The 24,955-nt window shown below is 40.2% G+C and overlaps 2 protein-coding genes and 1 long non-coding RNA gene across 5 annotated transcripts in view; 2 read left to right on the top strand and 1 right to left on the bottom strand.

Annotated features, from left to right (window-relative positions):
- Nucleotides 1-6: 6 nt before the first annotated feature.
- On the top strand, nt 7-10,511 carry LOC123815516 (guanylate-binding protein 1-like). The gene is given in 11 exon segments (XM_045833777.1): nt 7-12; nt 1,445-1,572; nt 2,475-2,584; nt 2,842-3,038; nt 5,567-5,643; nt 5,645-5,810; nt 6,682-6,962; nt 7,734-7,946; nt 8,338-8,440; nt 8,676-8,869; nt 9,947-10,511. Coding segments are annotated over 10 exon segments (1,533 nt in total). The 5' UTR covers nt 7-12; nt 1,445-1,491; the 3' UTR covers nt 10,058-10,511.
- LOC123815519 lies at nt 2,591-24,849 on the bottom strand. The gene is made up of 3 exons (XR_006785131.1): nt 24,455-24,849; nt 6,453-6,577; nt 2,591-2,628 (listed from the first exon to the last, which is right to left on the bottom strand). It is a non-coding gene; the product is annotated as an uncharacterized LOC123815519 (long non-coding RNA).
- LOC123815518 (kynurenine--oxoglutarate transaminase 3-like) overlaps nt 18,013-24,955 on the top strand; it is a 45,878-nt gene continuing 38,935 nt past the window's right edge. The window contains exons 1-2 of one of the 3 annotated variants that reach the window (XM_045833781.1): nt 18,013-18,218; nt 22,351-22,450. In XM_045833781.1, the coding sequence (XP_045689737.1) occupies nt 22,352-22,450 (99 nt within the window). In that variant the 5' untranslated portion in view covers nt 18,013-18,218; nt 22,351. Of the gene's footprint in view, nt 18,550-22,350; nt 22,451-24,955 lie in introns of those variants that run through there. The other 2 variants (XM_045833780.1, XM_045833782.1) reach the window with 2 other exon arrangements.

Here is a 24,955-nt window from a genome sequence, read left to right as displayed (position 1 = left end):
GGAAGACCAAGGGTGAGTGACACCAGAGCAGCTCTTCCAGATCCCTCTGTCCACACACACTCCCAGCACTGAGTATGGTGTTGCAAGGAGAGAAAGTTGGAGATGGGAGGAATACTGAAAGCTAACTTTCAATCTATAGTTCTGCTCTTATCTGAATCTGAGTCAACTCACTGTCTCTTCTCACTTTGTCTTAATTTCTCTTTTTTAAAAAGCATAAATTTTTATTCTTTTCCTGGAAGTATATGCTTTAAATTTTTAAAGAAATCACCATATCATTTTCCACAGCAATTACAGCATCTTACACTTCTCCCAGAAATGCACAGAATTCTAATTTCTCCACATTCTCGCCAATACCTGTTATTTTGTTTTTTGATATTGGTCATCCTAATGGGTGTGAAATAGTATGTCATTGTGGTTTTGATTTGTATTTCCCTAATGGCTAGTGATGCTAATCAACTTTTTATGTGTTCATTGATTATTAGTATTTTTTTCTTTTAAGAAATTTTTTATTCAAGTCCTTTCCTCATTTTTTTAATTGTGAAAAATTTTAATTGGGTTGTTTGTTTTCTGGGGTTGCACTGTAGGATTTCTTTTTGTGTTTAATTTAGTGTTGTTATTATTCTTTTTTTCTCTTTTCATTGTTGTTCGAGTATGGTTGTCCACCTCGGCCCCCACCCCACCCATCCCTGCCTCCCACCCTCAAACCTACCCCCTTTGGCTTTGTCCACGTGGCCTGTGTACATGCTCCTTGATGGGCCTTCCCCTCTTTTCCCCCATTATCGCTTTCCCCCTCTCCCTCTGGTTATTGTCAGTTTGTTCTTTAATTCAATGTTTCTGGTTATATTTTGCTTACTTGTGTATTCTCGATATCAATCCCTTAATGGATTCATAAGTGAAAAACATTTTTCCTTACTCTGTAGGATAAATATTAAACTCTGTTGATCCACAAAAGTTTTAATCTTGAAGTCCAACTTACCTACTTTCTTTTGTTGTTTATGCTTTTGCTGTCATATCCAAGAAATCATTGGCAAATCCAGTATCATGAAGCTTTTCCCATATTTTTTCTTCTAGGAGTTTTATAGTTTTAGCTCTTACATGTAGCTCCTTGAACTACTTTGGTTAATTTTTTATAGAAGGAAAGCTTTCTGTATTTCACCATTGACTGCGATGTTGGCTGAACGTTTCTCATGCATAGCCTTTACTATGTTGAGTTAGTTTCCTTCTAGTCCTGGGTTTGTTTGTTTTTTAATCATAAAAAGGTATTGAATGTTTTCATGTAATGGATATTCAATTTTCCCTATTTCTCTAATTGTAAGTAAGATTCAGATTAATACTGGTTGTGGTTTTGGTTCTCTCTCCTTGAATATGTTAACTCTTATCTCAGTTTCAAGACACATCTGCTATTAAAACTCCACTCCCTCTCACCTCCTCTCCCCCGAGGCAGGCTTCTCTCTGGGCTCCACGGTGCAGTCTCACACCAAGGGAATCTGGATGTGGTGTATGCCTCATCCTGAAAAGGCAGACCACACCCTCGTGCTGCTTGACACTGAGGGCCTGGGAGATGTAGAGAAGGTAAGTATTGAAGATTCAGTTTGGGGACAAGCCCCTCATATTTGGATATCCTCTACACTATTTAACTTTTCTTCAAATAAGAGCTTGCACTGAACCAAACTATGCTTTTTTCATTTCTGCTTATGTTTTATGAGACTAAGTTTTACAATCAGAGGTCAGAAAAATATTCATAAGGCAGAATCCCAGAAGAAGCACATAGTCGTCAATAGATAGTGGTCTAGTTACTAACAACAGGCTATAAGCTAAGCCAGTTAACCCAGATGTATACAGGCAGTATAAAAAATCAATGCCATGACTCTTATACTGCAGAGAGCTTTAGTTAAAGATTTATGTTCAAAAGTCCTATACTGTTTAAACTTAAACTCTGTCATTAACACAGTTGCCTTAACAAATTATTTTACCTCTTTTAACCTCAGCTTTCTCATTTATAAAACAGATAAATAATCTATATTTGCCTCATAATATTGTTTGGAATATTTGAATATTTAATAAGAATGGAAAGTGTTAGGTACATAATAATTGTTCAATAAAATAACTATACATATTATTGCTATTATATGTCAATATTGCTGTAAAAGAGAGAAAATTCAATAAAAATTACACTTAAGGCCTAGAATGTCTACCAAGCTTGACTATTTGTTTCACAATTATCTGCCAATGATCATAAGAGGATCTAGTGAGAATCAGTGTACACCAAAATCAGTAATCAGAAAACTATTCAAAGTCCAAGTCCTATTAACAATCATTTTCATTTGGATTTGGTTTCCTCTTATAGGTCATTAATCTAAAAAAAACACACACAGACAAACACTCATTAAATGAGCATCCTTTTACTACTGCTGATCTGGAAAGTGCCATGAGAATGAAACATAATCCTGGCCCAAACGTGTTCTGATTTCCAGGGTGACAACCAAAACGACTCCTGGATCTTTGCTCTCGCAATACTGCTGAGCAGCACCTTTGTGTACAACAGCATGGGGACCATCAACCAGCAGGCCATGGACCAGCTGCAGTATCCTTTTGTGGTCAAGAACGGCATCAAAATCAGAGGGAGACCTGTTAAAAAACAAGCTATGTGAATGTGAATCCTGGTGAATCAAGCACAAAAAGAGAAAATGTAAAAAAATAATTCAAGGGCAAAAGAAAGATCCTAATTGCCTACTGAAGAATTGACTCTTGGGTTAGAAACAAAGGTTTTGAATATGTGGGACTAATGTGGGATGAGGGGCACTGTTCTTTTACACCAGTTTTCCTTAGTTTGCTACTCAGCTATGTGACAGAAATGACAGATCGAATACGGGCAAAATCTTCACCTGGTGCAAATGAGATTGAGGATTCTGCTGACTTCATACGCTTCTTTCCAGATTTTGTGTGGACACTGAGGGACTTTTCCCTAGACTTGGAAGCAAATGGACAACGCATCACAGCGGATGAGTACCTGGAGAATTCACTCAAACTTAGGAAAGGTGAAGGGGACTTAGAATTGGTTATTGGGAAGGACAAGACACTAGCAACTACCACTTTTTAAATTTTTTTCTACTTAGTTTTCCAATATTTATAGTTTTCTACTTCTCCTCAGCTGTATATTACTAAAAATTAATGCCTGCTTGTTTAGTACCTGAATTAGTAGATTTGACATTGAATTGTCTTTTTCTCATTCTAAGAATAAGCTTCGCTTTTTTTTCAGCTCTCCCTGTGCTATGATACAATGAATTTTATGTCCCTGCTTAGGGCTTGTGATGCTGTAATTAGCCAATGAATATGAAGAAGAGTGGGCATTTATTTAAAGAAAATAGATTAGGCCAAGATGGAGGGATAGATACACTTCACTTCCTTGCACAACCAAAAGAAGGATAAACAACCAATTTAAAAACAGAAAACAACCAGAACTGCCAGAAAAATTGAACTGTATGGAAGTCCAACAACCAAGGAGTTAAAGAAGTATTCATCCAGACTGGTAGGAGGGGCAGAGATGAGCACCCAGCAGAGAGGACGTGCTGCAAAGCAGCAGCTGGTGGACCATGATATCCCACATACACGTGCAGATAAGCCAGGAGAAACAACTGGGGAGTGAGACAGACCACACAACCCATGGTTCCAGGGTCAGAAACTATAAGCCTCAAAACCTCTGACTGTAAAAACCTATGGGAGTTCCAATGGTGGGAGAAACTGTTAATCTCAAGGGGGGTCCATTTGAGGGGCCCACAGGATCCTAGAATGTACACAAGCCCACCCACCCAATGATCAGCACCTGAAAGGGCCCAATCTGTTTGTGGAAATCGAGGAAAGTGACTGAAAGCAGGGTGAGAGCCAAGCAAGCAACATTATTCCTTCTCTGACCCTTTCCCCACAGACAGCTCCGCAATGCAGCAAAGAAGGTTGCCTGGCCCTGGTGAATACCTAAGATTCTGCCCTTTACAATGTAACAGGTGCACAGAGACAAAGAAATATGGCCCAAATAAAAGAATAGATCAAAACTTCAGAAAAACAACTAAGCAATGAAAAGACAGCCAACCTATCAGATGCAGAGTTCAAAACACTGGTAATTAGGATATTTGCAGAAATGACTGAGTACAGCCACAAAATAAAGGAAGAAGTGAAGGCTATACAAAGTGAAATAAAGCAAAATATGTCAGGAATCAACAGTGAAGGGAAGGAAACTGAATTCAAATCAACAATTTGGAGCAGAAAGAAGAAATAAACATTCAACCAGAACAGAACGAAGAAACAAGAATTCAAAAAAATGAGGACAGGCTTAGGAACCTCTGGGACAACTTTAAATTGTTTCAACATCTGAATCATATGGATGCCAGAAGGAGAAGAGGAAGAAAAAGAAATTGAAAACTTTTTTGAAAAATTAATGAAGCAAAACTTCCCCAATCTGGCGAAGGAACTAGACATGCAAGTCCAGTAAGCTCAGAGAGTTCAAAAGAAGTTGGATCCAAGGAGAAACATACCAAGACACATCACAATTAAATTACCCAAGATTAAGGATAAGGAGAGAATCCTAGAAGCAGCAAGAGATAAGGAGACAGTTATCCACAAAGGAGTTCCCATCAGACTGTCAGCTGATTTCTCACAAGAGACCTTACAGACAAGAATGGGCTGGAAAGAAGTATTTGAAGTCATGAAAGGCAAGGACCTACATCCAAGATTACTCTATCCACCAAATCTACCATTTAAAATGGAAGGGCAGATAAAGTGCTTCCCAGATAAGGTCAAGTTAAAGGAGTTCATCATCACCAAGCCCTATTATATAAAATGTTAAAGGGACTCATCTAAGAAAAAGAATATCAAAACTATGAACTGTAAAATGACAAAAAACTCACAACTATCAAGAACTGAACCTAAAAACAAAAACAAACTAAGCAAACAACTAGAACAGGAACAGAATCACAGAAATGGAGATCACATGGAGGGTTATCAGTGGGGAGGGGATGGGGAGAGAATGGGGGGGAAAGGTACAGGGAATAAGAAGCATAAATGGTAGGTACAAAATAGACAGGGGGAGGTTAATAATAGTATGGGAAATGGAGAAGCCAAAGAACTTATATGGATGACCCATGGACATAAACTAAGGGGGAGGGGATGCTAGAAGGAGGGGGTACAGGGAGAGGGTGCAGAGCAGAGGGAGATAAAGGGGAGGAATAAAATGGGACAACTCTAATAGCATAATCAGTAAAATATACTAAAAAAGAGAAAACAGATTAAAGCATAACAGTGAACTAGTCCAGTGGTTGGCAAACTATGGCCACAGGCAAATGATGGATAATACAGCCTTCCAGCTGTCTCATAAGTGAGTTTTATTGGATTAATGCTATGCCCATTCATTTGTAGATTATCTATGGCTGCTTTCATGCTCTAATAGCCAAATTAAGTACTTGGAAAACAGACCTTCTGACTTTCAAAGCTTGATATATTTACTGTTTGGTCCTTTATAGATAAAGTTCCCAAGACCCTATATTAAGCAAAGTCCTTTTTTGTCCTTTTCCAGTTGACGATCAAAAGGATAAAGATTTTAATTTTCCTCGACTCTGTATCCGGAAGTTCTTCCCACAGAAGAAATGCTTTACTTTTTGATCGGCCCACTCACGGGAAGAATCTAGGCCAGCTTGAGACCCTACATGATGATGAGCTAGACTCCGACTTCGTGCAAAAAGCTACAGTCTTCTGCTCCTACATCTTCAACAGTTCCAAAGTTAAAACACTTCCAGGAGGCATCAAGGTCAATGGACCTCGTGAGTCCTCTTCCTAGTCTTTACTCTCACTGTTAGGACCAAAGGAAGGTGAAATAACATCCACCTAGTGTCATCTGTGAAAAATGCAAATCTACTACTACTTCTGTGGTACATTCTAGATGACACAACATTTCTAATAGATTTTATTAGTCAAATTTCTTGGGTGAGAAAAAGATAGGAAAGGACAAAGAAAGAAGATCTATTGCTTAAAATTGCCCTAGTAAACTGGACCTGTACTATCCTTAGCTACCTGCACTAAGGTAGCTAATGGACAAATATGGCTATCTAAATTTAAATGTAGATTAATTTAAGTTAAAGAAAATTAGAAGTTCTGATTACACAGCTATTTTCAAGGGCTCATACCTACAAAGGGCTAGTGCCTACACTATTGGACAGCACGTATAGAACACACCCATCATCACAGAAAGTTCTCTTGGACAGTGTTCTATTAGAATAAATAACATGAAGGACTCCTTTTTAATTGTTTCACAAATAACAATTTTACAATTGCTTGCCACGGACCAGGACTGATGATAGGGACATAAATGAGAGAGATACATTTCCTGTCCTAATGGTGCTTGGCGATAAAGTACATGTACTCAATAAACACACATCTATAGTATCCAGAACAGAGGTTCTCACCCTTTGATATGTATTCATATCACACAAGGATCTTGCCAGAGGAGGGTCTAATTCAGTTGATCTGGGGCAGAGGCTGAGAGTAGGCATTTCTAACAAGCTTCCAGGTGATGCTGAGGTCACTGATGCTATGAAGCAAACAAGTGGCAAAAGATTATCATCAGATTTACACAGAAGAGACTGATTCCTCACCCCAACTACAGTCAACATTATCATTTGTTCTCTTTTGCAGGACTGGAGAATCTGGTGCTGACCTACATCAATGCCATCAGCAGTGGGGGTCTGCCCTGCATGGAGAACGCGGTCCTGGCCTTGGCCCAGATAGAAAACTCAGCCGCAGTGAAAAAGGCCATTGCCCTCTATGATGAGCAGATGGCCCAGAAGGTGCAGCTGCCCACGGAAACCGTCCAGGAGCTGCTGGCCCTGCACAGGGCCAGTGAGAAAGAGGCCATTAAAGTCTTCATGAAGAACTCATTCAAGGATGTGGACCATTTATTCCAAATGGAATTAGTGGTAATTTTTTTCATTATATTTATATGGATTAGGATCTCAGAAAGTGAAATATTAGTAGAAAATAAAATGGGTTATTGTTATGAGACGGAATTTTTACTAGACTTTAAAATGATAAGAACCACTATTGTTATTATTATGACAAGAACCAATTTTATTATGATTGACTCAAAGTTTTGAAACTTTTTTTCATTCAAAAACTGATATTCTTTCTCGACTTTAATTAAGTGCATAGAGGTAACAATCAGAGCTCCTAATCAAATTACATACTTGCTGATATCAGACTGATTTAATGTTATAGCCAAAAGCAAAGGAATATGTAGTCTTAGTTATCTTAAGCAGGCTTATATTGAGCCACATTTCTTCCATATGCAATCATTGGTCCAATTTGAAAAGCAGAAGTTTATTTCTAAAGGTGTATTTGTAGGACTACAGAGCCTAGTGCTGACCTATGTCAATACCATCAGCTGTGGGAATTTGCCCTGCGTGTCCTGGCCTTGGCGCAGATGAAGAATGCAGATGCAGTGCAAAAGGCCATGGCCCATGTTGATCAGCAGATGCATAGCATAAATGCTAACATAAGGATAGCAATCTCTGCCATAAACTTTACCTCCAGGGAGAAAGGAACTTCACTAGAAACACAAGATCAAGAGGATGTGGTCCTGTGAGTTTCATAGGGGCACAGACTTTATTTTTGAGAAGCTTTTCCAAAAATTCTGAGGTCAAGCTAACATCTTCTCTCCATTATTTCTACTTCCTACTTTCACATTAAAGGCCCAGCTAGAAAAAAAGGAAGAAGACATTTGTACACAGAATATGAAAGCATCATCAGATCGTTGCTCAGCTTTACTTAAGGATATCTTCAATCCTCTGGAAGAAGATATAAAACAGGGGATTTATTCTAAACCAGGAGGATATCATCTTTTTATCCGGAAGAGGCAGGAGCTAGAAAAACAATACCGTCAGGAACCCAGGAAGGGAATACAGGTAACCAACACTTATCTCTCTGTCTGTTGCTCCCCTCAACCCCACACTTCCCTCCCTCCACTCCCCCTCCACCTCCTTTTCTTAGATCTGCTTTCTCCACAGTGGGTTCATTCCCCAGCAAGCTCACCCCATATTGGACCACAGCACTAACAGCTCCAAAATTAGAGCCCTCACTCAAAGAACAGAGACTCTCCATCCATATTTATCAGTCTCTTAAAAAGGAATCTGCTTTGTAGAGTACAATGCTTGGGCAACCTGGAGCATGTGCATCATGACCACCAGACACACCAGGGCCAAGGGAAGCAATTCCCAGAGGAAAAGATGGTAGGCAAATAGGAATAGGTGCTTACAGATATTTCCTATTACTAGCTCCATTTTCTTTGGGTCTTAGAGTGAGGAAATTCTTCGGACATACTTGGAGTCCAAGGAGGCTGTGACTGAAACAATTCTACAGATAGACCAGACTCTCACAGAGAAGGAAAAGGAGATTGAAGGTGAGGAGCAAGAGACTAGATAGCCTCGAAAGCTTTTAAAATTTCAAATAATTTGGCTGGGTGAACCTGGGGTCTTTAAACAATAGTGAAATGAGCAAAGATGCCTCTCACTAGCTGAAGTGAGCTCTGACTATGGCAGATGCAGCCAGGAGCAACAGCAACAGGTAAGTGTGCAGAGAAAAAAAAGCAACATGGTCACCCATGAGCTTTTTTTTTCTTCCTTTCCTCCTGACAGAGCAACGTATGAAAGCTGAATCTGCAGAGGCTGCAAAAAAAATGTTGGAGGAGATGCAGATAAAGAATCAGCAGATGATGGAGCAGAAAGAAAAGAGGTATGAGGAGATTCTGCAACAAGTGACTGAGAAGGCGGACAAGGAGAAGGCCCAGTTAATGGCAGAACGAGACAGAGTTCTCAATCTTAAACTTCAGGTATTGAATTGCTTCACCTCGAGGTTTCTCTTCTTGTTTTCTCTCCACTCTCCCTGATCTCTTTGAGTGGCTGTTAGACCATGAAGCCCTAGAAGGACCTTTCTTACCCACTTATATTTTTCAATCCTATCTGTCTGCCTGTCCTGGGCCTGCCTATGTCTGGTTATTAAAAATTGTATTTGAATTTATATCACGTCTAGTCATTTATCAGTATAGTCTTCAATCAATGGTAGCTATTATCTGCTAGGCATTATAAAAAATGTCTTATCTGTATCTTTTCTTTAATATTATATGAAGCAAGAACTCTATCCCATGACTTAGGAGAAGAAATAGGGTTCAGAAAGGAGTAAATAACTTTTATAGGGTCACACAGCTTGGTAAGATATTCAAATCCCCTTCACTGTTCGAAGGAATCCACAATGACTGTTTTTCTGTCACATGTGGTATGACTTTAATTCTAAGAGAAGCTGTGAGCAGAAAGACTCCTGAACTCTCACACTGGCATCAGTCTGTCACTCCTGACTCTTTCCTCGGCCCTACTCCCAGTCTGTGTGATGAGCGATGTGCAGGAAGCCCATATGGACAGTTTCCGGCCTGGATTCCCTTATTTATATTCTGCTACCTTTGCCCCCAGTCTGTGAGGCCTAAATCCAATTCACTGATCTAAAATTCAGACACTCCATTTGATTTTAAGAATTTGTGTGTATTATATGTGTGTATATAAAAGTCTCCCTGTGTATGTGTGTATAAAAGTGTTTAATGCATAGGTAAGATTTGAAAACAAACATATGATTAAGATTGCCCACAAATGTATAGAATTAATGGGATAAAAGACCAAGACTTGTAATTGAAGCTTATCAATATATCAGAAAGTATAAGCCAAAAATCTTTCTTAGCTAAAGGAGGCTCAGAAAAAGTAATCATGAGGCTAGGATGCCCAAGAGAAAGTATAATAAAAATTAATGGAGAAAAGTTCAAGAAGAAATTAAATTCTAAAAAAATCTGTGAATGTGGAAAATAGATAGAAGTTAGGGATTTACTTACTGCTACACTTTATTCATGATTTGTCCTTTTTAGGAACAAGCCCGGTTTCTGAATGAAGGATTCAAACAGGAGAGTGAAAAACTTCATAAAGAAATACAGTATCTCCAGAATGACATGAGAAGGAAGAGATGTATCATAAGCTAAAGACTTAAGGAATAGAGCTTTCCTGTTCACTCTTTGCCGAAGGCATAACTCAAGCAGTTTTAGAATTTGGAAAAATGTCGCTATGTGGCAGGAAAAGAAAACCCCATAAAAAGCTTCTATGCTCTGCAGCTTCTTTGATAAGCAGTGCTCTCTGTAACACCTGCAAAATTTCACAATGCCTTTTGTTTTGATGTGACAGGACGTAGCTGAACAAAAGCTATTTTTAGGTAGGAGCTGGCCAGTGGCCTTTCCTAGGATAATGGCTTGTTATCTCAAGGCCAAAGCATTAACCTTCACTTCTGCTTCTGTATGCTTGCTTTAGCAATTGCTTCCCCCCTCCCTTTTTGCCTTGTAGCAAGTATTTATAGGAAACTCCAGCTTAAACTCTTTGCTCAGAGAATTTGTGTGGTTAACCCCTCTGAGCCCGTGCGTAATAAAGGATCGTGCTTCGCCATCTCCCCGCGTGTGAGTAATTTTTCCGCAACAACTGCACTTGAGAAAAAGTGACCTTTCTTTAAGCTGATTAAAAAGAATCTACAAAAAACCCTTCACCTAACGTATTTAGTGATGAAAAACTGAATGCTTTGCCCTTAACTCAGGAACAAAGCAAGAATGTCTAGTCTCTCCAGTCCAGTTAAACATTATACTAAAAGGGTTAGTACAATATGGGAGAAAAAAGGGATAAAGGCATATAGATCAGAAAAGATAAAATAAAGCTGTCTTTATTCGCAGGCATTATGATTATCCATATAGAAAAATATCAAGGAATCTAAAAATGAAAAAATAAAACCTCTTGGAACAAATGAGTGAGTTTAACAAGGTTGTAAGACAAAAGACAAGGTTGTAACACAAAAAACAATTTTCAACTGTATTTCTATATAAAAGAAATGACCAATTGGAAACCAACATTTAAAAAACAATATCACTTACAATGGTTGTTTTTTAAAAAATGAAATAGATAGAAATCTAACAACACATGCACAGGATCTCTGCGCTGGAAACCATTCTAAGACCAAGAGATTGTGGATTCAAACATGACCCATCATGAATCTCCTTAAATTCCAACTCCCTTGCAGTTTTTATGATGTTCCTTTTACTCGTTGTAGAAGAGAAGATTTAAGAACCTTCTTTATAGAGTTAGCCCTAACAAAGCATGTGCCCAATATTCATTAAGTTCCACTGAGCACTAAAAATATGTCCATTATGTGTGTTAGACTTTTATCTAAATAGAAAGAGGAAAAAATATGGCCCAGAACTCAGAGTGCTACATAATATACCTACTACACACACACACACATACACACACACAAACACACATACACACAAGCACATCCCACCTGTCCCACCGAGAGTTCTTTGACAGACAGGATTTCATAGAACGCAAGACAGTCAAACTTACCCAGTTTTTATTGCGATTTTTTTTCCCCACCTAACTTCAAAACAGAGTCCCTAGAGAATTAGATGACCCTGTGGGAAAAGCAGTAATTGCTTAGGCTATAAGGATCATTCATTCAAAAAATATTCATTGAGGATCTACTACATACTCTCCCAAGGAGTGAGAACATAGTTGTAGTCCCTCTCTTAAGGAAATATTCTACGGTGAATTCAGAGATTAAACAAATAAGTACAGAAAACTAAATTCCCAAGAAATTGAGGGGAGAGGATTTCTGATTTGGAAGGAGTTGATCTACTCCCCTTACCCCAAGATATCTCAGAGGCCTCCTTAGTATGTTTTAACCATATTCCCCTTAGCAGACAGTTAGTTAAAAAAGAAAAGAAAAGAAATTAAGTTGGGAGGGGGAGATCGGAAGAGAAAGAGCACCCACCACCTGGCCCCAAAACACTTCAATGGTGTAACATGCTCACAGCATCTCTCTTTTAGAGTGGACTGGTAAGTGAAAGAAGAGAGCAATGAGCTCCATCTAGTGGCCAATATTTTTATTTCTCTTCACAGTATTTTATCACTACATTTTATCATCAAAGTTTGTTCTGATTCATTGCCTGTCTCCCCCACTACACTCTGAACTCCATCTGGGCAGGAACATTGTCTATTTTGTTCATCGCAGACTCAGCTAGAAGGGTTCAGGGCACATGGTAAACCATAAATAAGTATTTTTAAACATACGAATGAACATCTTACATGAACAGTGTATCATCCCAGCACCATTCCTGATGCTTCTCCCTGAAAGTTTAACATTTGATTATTTAATATCCTATTGAATACTACAGAAATTTTATAGTTATTTAAATTTCTGTACTATTTAGAGTAGAATACTCCTCCTCTCCCTCTCCAAAACTGATTTCATCATTACCCCTTCTTTACAAACCTAGAGAACCTACTGTTGATTTATATTCCTACCATCGCTCAGAGGAGCCACCTGACATAAAGCACATAGTACTGACCAGTAGCGGTGCCAGGGGGCATTGCACACCATGACAGATAGAGGGAGCAAGGGGGCAGTCCCCACTGAAACCCTCCAGGAGCTGAGAACCTGCATAGAACCTGTAAGAGCCTCCAAGAGCTTAAGAACTCCAACATGAATGCAAATCAGGAACTCCAGAGGCAAAGCCAGACTGAGAAAGGAAACATAAAACCTTCCTCAGAAGAGCGATGCCTACCAGGCTCTAGCAGAGTGATACTCACTTATGTAGTGATATTTTCTGATACCATTAGCCAGAAGCCACACACACTTGGTCCACGTCTTGAAGGACACAATACTTGCCAGAGTTTCCACAAGGCCAATTTTTATTATTATATCCTACACGTGGACCTGATGTTTTGAAGAATTTTTTTTCCTACCAATTTGATTTGTAATGTCAAAATTCATTTCCTCTTTTTAAAAAATTGTTCAGAGACTATGAAAAAAATTTCTTAGTGACTCAGGTAACCAGTGCTAAGATTAAACTGCCATAAATGCAGCATATAAATGTGCATGTGGACAGACAGGCAGGCAGCACACACAGAGATAAACAGATACATAGTCACCCTGGGCAGCCTTCCTATTGTAATTCCTATTACAATAGAAGTTGTAATTCCTATACAATTTCCATTATGATTTTTTAAATATTTAAACTAATGTTTGTACAGCTATTAGTATCTGGCTGAAAAGCATGTACTTTAATAATACATACAAACATAAATCTTGTATTTAAAATAGCTACATGGGGGCTGAAAACTGGATATAACTCTTGACAAATATAACTGTACATACTTAAAGTGTACAATGTGATGATTTTATACACATATAAACTGTAGAATGACTTCCAAGATCAACATAATTACCACAAGCATCACCTCACACAGATAACAGTTAACTTGTGTGTGGGGGTAATGAGAATGCCTGAGATCTAGTCTCAGCAACTTTCAAGAATATAACTCTTTACAGCAGGAATGTAAGGTGGGAAAGGCTTTAGGAACTTCAAACCCAGACTGAATTCCCTTTTTTCCTAGAGTAGGTATTTCTTAGTACAGCGCTAGGGTTATAAGACAAAGTAAAAATGTCCTGCCTGCCAAATTTTCACATTCTTAGTACCCAGAAGTGACAGCCACCTCCTGAGAGGCATTTCCAGAGGATGAGGCACTGCCAACATCTTCCACCTTCATCTCCTCCCTGTCACTCGTCTATTGTCACCTGGAAGGCCCCCCGTAAAAGTAAAGTGGGATGCCTGTGCTAAGCAAACTAAAAGAGTCACTAAACTGCCACAGCCATACCATGACCACGTATCAAAAAAACAACAACATATAAATAAGTTAAAACAAACTGATTTCCCCCTCATGTAAGTACAGTCCAGGGCTGGAGTGGTGGCTGCTCTGCCATCTTCAGTTAGCGGATTCTAGTGGTCCAAGGCGGCGGCAGCCATCGTGTCTGCACGCGGACTGGTGGGGAAACCGCAAACCCAGGAACTGATAAAGACATACTGTACCCCTTCAAGATATATCCTGCACGCGGCATATCCAGCTTCCACGTATGTTCTATGGGCCAGAATTTAATCTTACGGCCGACCAAGCTTCAAGAGAGGCTGGAAATGCAGTCTTTCTACCAAACGCCCATGTACTCTGATGAAGTTTGGAAGGTCTATTATTATTAGACAAGAGAATACTAAATATTGGAGAATAACCAGTCTCCCTTCTTAAGATTCTTTTCCTTTTTCTTAAAAAAACAATTTTTTTAGTGCTTACTAAGAAGCAAGTACAGCTCTAAATTTTTCCAAGTCTATGAAATCAACCAATAGCAGCATAAGCAAGGTTCTAGTATCCACGTTTTACAGATGAGGAAACTGAAGCACAGATAAATGAAGTAGCTGGCACAAAGTCACTCAGCTAGAAAATTGCAGAGCTGGGATTTGAACCAGACAGTTTGGCTTACCCACTATCCTATACTGTCCTCTCTCTGCTATATTTCAGAATACTTTTTAGTATTTTATATGAGGCAATGGAAAAGGCTTTATCTATCTGTAAGATAAAGTCTTTTATCTTACTGATAAAAAGAAAGTATTTTCTTTTTATTCAGAATAGAAATCAGGAGAAGATATAAGGAAAACGCATTTATTAGCTATTAACTCTAGGGAGTCACTTATATTTCTCATCAAACACCAACATGAGTATAAAGATAACACAAGGCTTAGCACATGAACAAAGCATGCAGATGCCCAGCATTTGGTCATTCCATCATTTAATGAACATGTGTGTAAACCAATAACAACAAGAGATGGCAAATTAAACACGTTTACATTCTCTCTCTACTTAAGACCCACTAGTATAACAGTAAGGAGATCTTTTAAGCCCCAGGAGAACAAAAACAGTAAGTGAAATAACAGTGGCAACAAAATTACAGAACTTATAAAGCAAATGGGCAGGCGATACTTGACAGCAGATTTAAACAAGCTGAATCCTAGACCAATCATGAAGAAAGCCAAAAAGCCAACTCAGTTTACTCCCATAGAACGCTCCAAAGGTTCAGGAGTAAATACAGAAGAATCATTTAAAGGCCTTTCTAAGAAACAAGCAGATCCCCAGGTCTCCACCCCTGGTCTGCTGTAGCCCCACCAATAGGTCCATCCTCACCTGAGCACATCAGCAGTTCACTGGTATACTCTGGAGAGAGTAAACAGACTGTCTGAATTCAGGAGAAGCTAGTGGTAAAGACAAACTGGAACTCTGAGCAAACGTCATCAGTCGGGAGGGTCTCTGGGAAGAACTAGAACTTAAGGAAGTTCTCACACAGTACTGTATTGGGAAGAACCACACACGTGAGAACCCTAGAGAAAAAAAACTCTATGTTTCTAGTAAACCTCTGTGGTTCTAACTTTCTCTGCCTTTAACTTCCTTTCCCTTTTTTTAAAATACCCCTGCACTGCATCTTGGCACTCAGTCCAACGGGCTGCAACCCTCTCTTTTTCCAGAATAAGTCCTTTTTGGTGACAAAACACCTAGTCAATTATTATTTCTCAGTGGACACCAGGTAGTTGATAGCAGAGGGGAAGTGCCGAAATCAAGGAAATAAGTGCATGTCACCATAAAGAATGTTGAGCTCTTTAGCCCTCTTTCCCTCCGCTGCCAGTACCTGAGTCACCAACCTCATCTCTTGCTCTAACAAACTCCTAACAGATCTTCTTGCTCCTGCTCTTGCCAACCCACAAGTCGCACCTCCAAGGCAGCTAGACTATCGTTTTTAAATTCCTCTGCCCAAGATTTTCCAATGGCTGCTTCAGAATAAAATCCGAACTCCTTTCTGCGGTCTCCTCTGCTCTGCATGGCCTGGCCCTGCCTTCTCTCCACCCTAATCTGGAAGCACTTTCCCCTGCACCACTACATTTTACACACAGTGGTCTCTTATTACTTATTACATAAACATGCCAAGTTTGCTCCCATTTAAGGGCCTTTTCAGCTGCTCTTTCCCTTTCCAGAATCATTTTTTGCAAGCCTGATTCTTCATCATTCAATTCTGGGTTTAAATATTAGCTCCTCCAAAAACACCCCAAAAAGCAATAAGCCTTCCCTGACCATCCTCCACAAACTAGCTGCTGTTTTTACCCCTCATTGTTTCTTTATGGTACTTACCACCTTCTGAAGTCAGTTTGTATCTCTCTTGTTTCTCCTCCTGGAAGGTTTAAGACACACTTTCTCTGCCTCATTTTCCCCAGAAGCCTCAGCACCTGTCTACTCAAGTCATATTTGTTCAATGTAAGAAAAAAGAAAAGCAGCAGCTGGAATGGGGAGCTGAATGACACCCTTATGGCTGGTGTTGTTAGGAACTATCTATGGTGTGTCCCTATAAAACATAACAACCTGACACAACCCCTGCATAAGACAAAGTCACACTGTGATCCTGATGGAGTGCGACCACAGACAAGATCACTTCATAATCTTGCCTAAACACGGATAAAACAAGGTCATTCTGCAACTGCAAAAATACCAAACTTCCTCCTTTCCCAGCTGATAAACTTGCCTTTTTTTTTTTTACAAGTTACGAGTTACAGGCTTCACCTTGCAATTTTCCTGCCTTCTTCCTCGTAAGCTGTATTATGACACCCAATCTCATAAGTACCCCACATCTTGACAGCACCCAAAACAGATTGAATCTCGTTTCCTTGAATCCCACCCCCAAATCACCCAAATCCTATGTCATTCTAATACTGTCATTAAAATGACTCAAATTTGCACAAGGTGTGTGTTCTCCCTCATTGCAAGGACAAATAAACCCAATTTTCTGACTACAGGTGTGCTCCTGGTGGTTTTTTTGTCTGGAGATTACTGACTAATGAATGCCTCTCAAAACAACTCAAAATCTAGGAGCAGATTATGTACTGTACACAATGATTTCTCCATTCACCTTACCATCTTCTGAACCTCCTTTAAGCTACGTGAACAGTAATTTCTTCAACCAAAGATGATCTTTATTCTTTCCCCTAGACATGAAAAACAATGCTACTGTCAGGCCCACACCACCTACCCTCTTAACTTCTTAAAATAGAAAGGGAAGAAAATGTAATTATGAAACTCCTTTTTTTCATTGTTTACACTATTACAGATGTTCCCCATTTTCCCCTCCTTTGTCCCTCTCCAGCCACTCCCTCCCCAGCCTTCACCACATGATTATCTGTGTCCATGGGCTGTGTATACATGCATATATGTTCTTTGGCTCATCTCTTGGAATCCTCCCCCCGCCTTCCCCTCTGAGATCTGTCAGTCTGTTCCATGTATCCATGCCTCTGGCTTTATTTTGTTCAACCGTTTATTTGGTTCATTAAATTCCACATATGAGTGAGATCATACGGTGTTCGTCTTTCTCTGGCTGGCTTATTTCACTTAGCGTAATAATCGGAATTATTATCCTTTGCATGAATGGATGAAAACTCCATTCTTAACAGCAGCTCTCCTTTCCATAACATCGCCTTCCCCAAAGGAGTTCCTTTTCTCTTTGACGATTTGCATTCTTCATTTTAAAGTGTTATGTATGCAGGTCCAAAGTCTCACATCCTCCTTTCATTCTCAGTTCTCTGATCAAACTCATTTCTGTTTTTTCTTCATCCTCATCACGGGTGATAAATACATCTTTTTGCACTCTCTTTAGCATTGCCCTCTCTCCAGCAGCTTCCAACATTATTCTGACTACAATCCTCCACGTGCCTAAACGCTGTGGCCTCAGAGCTTTCCTTTCTTCCTAAACAAGCCGCCTTAAATAACCAGCCCCAGCCCCAGAAGTCACACACAGCCAATCAGTGGCCTGAGTCGAAATTTTGTACCCAATCCCGGGCCACATCTCAGTCCCGCCCCACCCCCACCCCTTCACTTAGCTAAGCCTCAATCACGCGGATCTAACCCGCCCCGCTCCTCTACCCACCTTGACCAGTTCTCACAGCCTATCGAGGCCTGAGTACACACCCCATAAGGTTATCTATCCCTTGGCCACAACCATGTGCACCTTGATCTCTACCCCCAGTACTCCCCTCAGCCCTGCACCTTTCACCTCCTCCCTACCCATTCCCGTCCAGTTCCTTCCAGTCCGCGATCCCAGCCGCCTTCAGCCAATCCGCAATCGTACTCCTTATACCCGCGTCATCCCCGCCCAGGCTTCGCCCCCACCTCCGAATCCCGCCCCACCAGGCCCTGGATCCCTGGCAGGACCAGCTCTAGAAGCAGAGTTGTCTCGCGAAGAAGGTGAGTGAGCCACGAGAAATTCCGGTATGCAGTGAAGCTAGCGCGGTGTGCAGTGAAACTAGCGTCCGGGCTAGCAGTGTCCTGCGCGGCGAGACGGGGAAGGAGGGCGTCGCGCGCCGGCGGCAGGGAAGAAGAGCCGGTCTGGATTTCCTTAAGGAATAGGACTGTCACTCCTGAGCCGGAAGCGCGTTGGAGCTTGCGTGGGTCGGGGCTCCAGATCCAGCCTCCTGATCCGGACCCCAGGTCCCGGCCCTGGCGGACCTCCGGGGAGGCTGCAGGAGGGCAGCGCTGGAATTAACGGAGTTTCCTCTGGAAAAGGGATGGCACCAAGGTGACTGGCCTTCTAGGGTGGGGGACTTTGAACCCCGGTTATCGATTGCCCTTTTTGCTCTTGATTTTGCAGTTTGGGCATTTTGAAAACAGCGTGGCATGGGTAACACCGACTCCAGTTTATCCATAATGGTATTTTTTAATAAAAAAGAAAACAAAGGCTGTTAACCGGCCATGTAAGTGAATCTAAAGTTTTTAGTTAAAAGAGAAAAGCAGTCCAATCTGTCACTTTTGGAGTCCGAGCAACTCTGTAAGGGGGAGCCCCGTACCCAGTACAAAACAATTCCTCCACCTCCAGGTCATGCAGTTAGTACCTGAAGCAAGAACTGGGGCTGCTTGCTCACGTCCACACCAGGCACCAATGGTGCAGACCAGCTATTAGAAAGTTTTATCTCACATTGTGCTAAAACAACTCACACCAGCCAGCTACACTTGTCTCAAGAATTTATAATTACACGAACCCCATTTTCACAGAACAGCCCATTCAACAATCCCAGGGTTACGTCTTCTTAAGTATTGTGCCACCTAAATATAGTTAATATTTTCCACCCTTGTTCCAATGACACGACTTTGAGTCTTGTTCCCATTGCACTAAACCAGCCAGTACCTTGTTCACCTCCTACATGCCCTCTGCTGTGTCATTGCACCTTATAGCAGTGGACTAACAGTGGACTAGCAGTGGACTAACAGGTAGAGCAGGAAATGCAAATGATCTTTTCCTTTGGTCAGACTTTTGGCACTAACCTTTTTTGCAGTCACCTCACATCAAATCTTTCTTGAGCTTTCAGTTAACCTGAATGTTCTTATTTATGTCAAATTAACTAAATCTCTCCCTACCTCTCATTCCCATATACAGAGTGGTTATAAATTGATCATTTGGATCTAAGACCAGAGCTTTCATCTTTTCACAATTCATTTTGACTATCTTGCTTACATTTTAGCTCTTAATTCTGCCCCCCAAAATTTACCAACCTTCTCAGCTTCAGGTCATCCCTAAATTTGCCACACATAATTTCTGTATCTTCATTTTAAACAACTTACTCCAATGAGAATGGTTAAATTTTCTGTTGGCCACGCATATTTGAATATGGAGTGTAACTTATGTGTAATATCTCATATTCAGGTTTTCTAGATTACCCTGACTCACAATTGCCTGGTTTTCTTCACAGAACATTGTCTTAAAAGGAGAAAACTAGAAAAAACATAGTGAAAATATTGTTTAGAATTAAAGCTGTATGCCTTTTGATCCCCCTCCCCACTTTTCAAGGCCATCCAAATTTATTGATTTATTCATTGATTTGTTACTTATTCAGCATACATGTGGAATGATAATTGCATTAGAAAAGTGCTGCTTAAAATGTGTTTATTTAAAGTGCAGAGGAAAAATATCAGAGGTTCTGAATCTCTATCAGCCTGCTTAGGTTTTGGAGTCATTTTTTCACCCATCACTCTCACAATTCCTTCCACAATGAGATTACCTAGTGAGAAGAGAGCCCAGATCTGTATATGGAGGAATTCCATCATTTCGCAGCAGGTTGGGGACAGGTAGAAGGAAAATGAAAGGTGGTACTATGTCAAGAGCCAAAGGAACATGGTGTTTCTAGAAGGAGACATGGCTTGACTAGCAGTACTGAGGCCTTGCCGCCAGAGAGCAGGGCTCACCACCTGGGGTGAAATCTCCCAAGAGCTACCATCTGAGCTCAGGCATGATCAGCCAGGGACTTACCTTCTGAGGTTACCTTCAAACCAAGGATTCATTTATTCATCTGTTTTGAAATATGGGAAAACGGAGGCTCCACAAGAGTCAGTGACTTGTCTAACAGCAGACCCCCCACTCTTTTTTTAAATAGATTAAGGATTAGAAGCCAGGTATCCTGATTCCTAGTCCTGTTCCCCCATTTTATCCCAAGAAAGTAAAAGAGGTTTCTCTCATTTCTCTACTTGCAAGAAAACATTTTGCTTATACTTTGCTTAATACCAAAGAACTTAGGCTGAATTTAAATAACTGGATGTTTATTTGCTGAAAAAAAAAATTGTCCTAAATCAAATAACGCCATGATACTGAATGAAGATTGCTCCTGTTGTTTGATAAGTTTTCGTAAAACTATCTCTACTGCCTAACCCAGTTGATATTTTTACCGTTGATTAGAACAATTAATGACACAAGAATAGGCATGGTTTTTAAAAAAAGATTTTATTTATTTTTTAGAGAGGTGAAGGGAGAGAAACATCAATGTGTGGTTGCCTCTCATGTGCCCCCTACTGCGGACCTGGCCCACAACCCAGGCTTGTGCCCAAACTGGGCGACCCTTTGGTTCTCAGGCTGGCACTCAATCCATTGAGCCACACCGCCAGGGCAGTATATCTTGATATAAGAAAACCTGATCGTTGACTTGAAAGGCATAAAACACAAGGGATAATTTGAATTTTGCACTTTGCAAAAACACTTTGCAAAAAGAAACAATATTTTCTAACAGGACTTACAAATATCCATTCAAATTATTAATTTATGTGATTTTATGTATTCATTCAGTCATTTAACACTTTTACTTATCAAATACCTACTATATACCAGAGAATACAGTAGTGAACTATACTATTATAAATTCGTGAATGAGTGGCCAGCCACACAAACACACGAAAAAAGTGCTTTGCAGAGAATTAAAATAAGCTGATATGATATAGAATGGCTAAGAGACTCCTATTTAAGCTGAGATTTTAATCACATGATGGTTAGGATTTTATAGTCCTCTTTTTTAAGAAACATCCAATATATTATTTTTTATATATAAAGCTTTCTGTAGCCTTAACATTTGGTAGCTTCAGTGTTCTTTTGAATTCTTAGGATCTCTTTTTATAAAAATTTGATCAGAGGTGCAGGAAATGCCATCCCGATTCAACATTTGCAGAGCAAAAAGCTCATGAGAAGTGTCTGTTTGGTTTAATGTCCTTAGAAAGCTGAGTGTTCTCCCACTTCCACATGGCATTATAACAGACTTTCATTTTTCTTTGATCTCCCTCCCCATAATTGATAATGACATCCTGATAGCTATAGAAGTAACTTAGAATTCATGCTGGTTATGCAACTCCTGAAATGACTTGCTAGTTATGGAATTGTTGAGGGAAGTACCATCTGAGAAAATAACCTAAGAATCCTTCATGTATTTATATTTATCAGGGACCAGATATGATCCTTTCTAAATAACCTTTTTTTAATAACTTTACTGTTATAGATTGTGCTTTTACTAGTAACTTATTCAGACAAGTCTGAGTAGGTTTTAGACTGAAATATTCTGGATTTTATAGCTACCAGAAATGAAACATTTACTTAATGCTCTTGACTAAGTTGGAGCCCTATACTTTTAATTAACAATATCCTTGCAGATGTCTGGTTTAAAATAACATGAATAAATTTGTATGAGGATTTTATTAGAATGATTACATTGATTCCAGTGATAAGAAATTATATCATAGAGAAAAAAGTAGCCCTGGCTGGTGTAGCTCAGTGGATTGAGCGCGGGTTGCGAACCAAAGTGTCACAGGTTTGATTCCCAGTCAGGGTACATGCCTGGGTTGCAGGCCATGACCCCCAGCAACCACACATTGATGTTTCTCTCTCTCTCTCCCTCCCTTCCCTCTCTAAAAATAAATAAATAAAATCTTTTTTAAAAAATTATATCATAGAGAAAAAATCTATCAAAACTTTATATATATATATATATTTGATATAAACTTACCAGTTAACTGTCTGACAGCAATGTAAATAGCACTCTCTTTAAAAGTTTTTTCTTTTATTCTATAGCATGTTTTGGGCCCAGAGGAGACTCTGCTCCCTTGGCAGTAGAGCTAAATTCCTGAAGATGATTTATTCTCCAAAAATCTTCAGACTCTCCACTTCTGCTGTAGGTATTGCTTAATCTTACAAATTATTGTACATATTCTCTGATGTCAAAAAAGTATAACTTTTCAGATACTTTATAAATGTTTTGAAAAGAGTATTTCCATTATATAAGCTAAAGTCACTGCTTGTCATTGGTGAGAACTGATATTCACTGAGCAACTGCTTGCCTGTCTGTGTATCAGGCACAATATTGGGCATTGTGTATTCAGTATCTCATTTTATCTTTACAGAACTCTTCAAGTTATTGTTACATTCCTATCCTATAAATGAAAAAGCAGAGGCTTAGATAAGTTTGGTAACTTACCCAAGGTCACACAGCTTTCATAACCAGGATACCATACTCACCCGGCTCTAGCTTTGGCACAGTAAAGGATAGGCTCTGTATACTCAAGAAATGATATACTGACTATAAGTACAGACACAGTGACTTCAAGATTACAGGCAATATGGCAGACTGAGGTCCAGACTATATAACATCATGGAAGAGGACACAAAGCTCATTCTTACACCATGACTGTCATAACCCAGGGTAAATAAATGACCCAGTTTCTTCAAGTCAGTGGCATGAGATAAAAGAGGGGTGTTTTGGAAGGACTGCTCCGGAATAAAGAGGCTTAAGAACCACAACCACCAAAGCAATGTGTTCACCTTGTTTAGGAATTCAATTCAATCAATCAAAATGTAAAAAGATATTGTTAAAGACAGAGAAGTATGAATGTGTATTGGGTATTCGATGGTACAGAGGAATTATTGTTAATTAGGTGTGATAATCACAATGAAGTTGTATAAACTTTTTTTTTAGGGATATATGCCAAGTATATATGGGTAAAATGACTTAAGGTCTAGGATTTCCTTTAAAATTACTCAGCAATAAAAAGTAAAAAGGAAAAGAAAGGGAAAGATGAAGCCAATAAGGCAAAATCTTGATAATTACTGAATCTGGTTAATATGTATATGAGTGTTTTAGATTATGTTGAATCATGAAATTGTCCTTCTGTAGGTCAAACACGGGTGAATACTGGCAGTTTTATATTGTTCAAGCTAATAGTAATCTCTCGACTTTTATGTAAGTTTGAAATTTTCATAAGAACAATGGACTTCTCCCTCTGTTTGTAAATACTATTTCTACCTCATGAATGTCTTGGGTTCTAGCTCTCATCTTTGTTAGCGCCATGACTACCTTAGTTGAAGCTCTCCATGCAGAGGCTGAAGCTGAGGGAGTGGGTACGATCACTCAGGGCGATCAGATAAAAAGCATGGGATTAAATTAAGGCTGTGTGCGCAGAATTATTATTTATCTGTCAAGCTCAGTTAGAATGTCCATGCCCAGGACCCATCCTGAGAGAATCTTGTTCTGTAAGTCTGAAATGTATTTTGAAAAAATTTTCCAAGTGATTCTAATGTACATCCCGGGTAACCACCACTGACAATACTTTTACTCATATTTACAGATTATCTGGGATAGAATTCAAAGCTTTTCATCTTTAACAATCACATCAGAAAGGTCCCTACATTTCACCAAGGCCTTTGCAGTTAAAATGGTCACACGGATAAATGTGTTCTTCCTGCTCTTGGACACAGGACAGAGCGGACTGAACAGCGCAGTGGCGCTGTAGTGTTACTGCACTCAACCAGCAGGGGTCCAAGGCTCCCCGCCAGAGCAAAAAACTTTGGAGGCAGAGTTCAGTGGAAAAAGGAACGTTTTATTTAATTAGCAAAGTATCCGGCAAAACAGCTGTTTACATATTTGTTATTACAACTCCTACATAGATTCAAGAGCTGAAAATAACAGAACAAAAATCTGTGCAAAAACTAAGATGTTAAAACTATATAGTACGTATTTCCTAAAAAGCAAGGCCCGAAAAGAAAGGAACCGTTTTTTAAACAATTGTATGCCCCTTCCTCCCTTCCTCCCGTTGCTGATAGCCCACCGAAGGCTGCGGCACCTGGCGGTGGACAGCTCCGCGCGGGCCTGCAGCCCGAACCTCTTCCCCTCCCCGCCTACCTCCTTCAGGCTCCGGCGTAATGAAGCCGGGGAGATGTCCGCCCAAAGCCGGTTCCCCGCCAGGCTCTCCCCTCTGCAGCTACCTGGAGACGCTGTGCAGCGCGCCAGCCTGCATGCCCACGCGGCCTTGCAGCACCCCCCCTCCCGCAGGCTCTGGCTCTTCACCCGTCGCCTGCTCAACCGTGTGGCCTCAGACTTCCCCCCCATCCCCTCCAGCAGGGGATGTTCCGTGCGCCCTGCCCCGCCCTTCCTGGGGCCCCCAGAATCCTTTGCGCACCCGCAGGCGTGGCCCTGGTTGCCAGGGTGATGCGCGCCTGGCAGTCTTGAGGAATCTAAATCGAGAATGACTTACCAGAACCAGCCTGACTACTTACTATGAACCTGTTTTCACAAGAAATTCCTCCACACCATCATTTGTATCAATAAAATCTTGATATATAGGTTACCTCAGAGGAAGGAAATGTGAACGGCGATGGACTGTACTTTATCTGGACTATCTGC

The sequence above is a fragment of the Phyllostomus hastatus genome, unplaced genomic scaffold (assembly GCF_019186645.2).
Source record: "Phyllostomus hastatus isolate PE091 unplaced genomic scaffold, TTU_PhHast_1.1 phas_contig_191, whole genome shotgun sequence".
In the NCBI taxonomy this organism is placed as follows: Eukaryota; Metazoa; Chordata; class Mammalia; order Chiroptera; family Phyllostomidae; genus Phyllostomus; species Phyllostomus hastatus.
The sequence above is the reverse complement of the archived record's forward strand: the minus strand, read 5'-3'. Positions and strand labels throughout refer to the sequence as shown.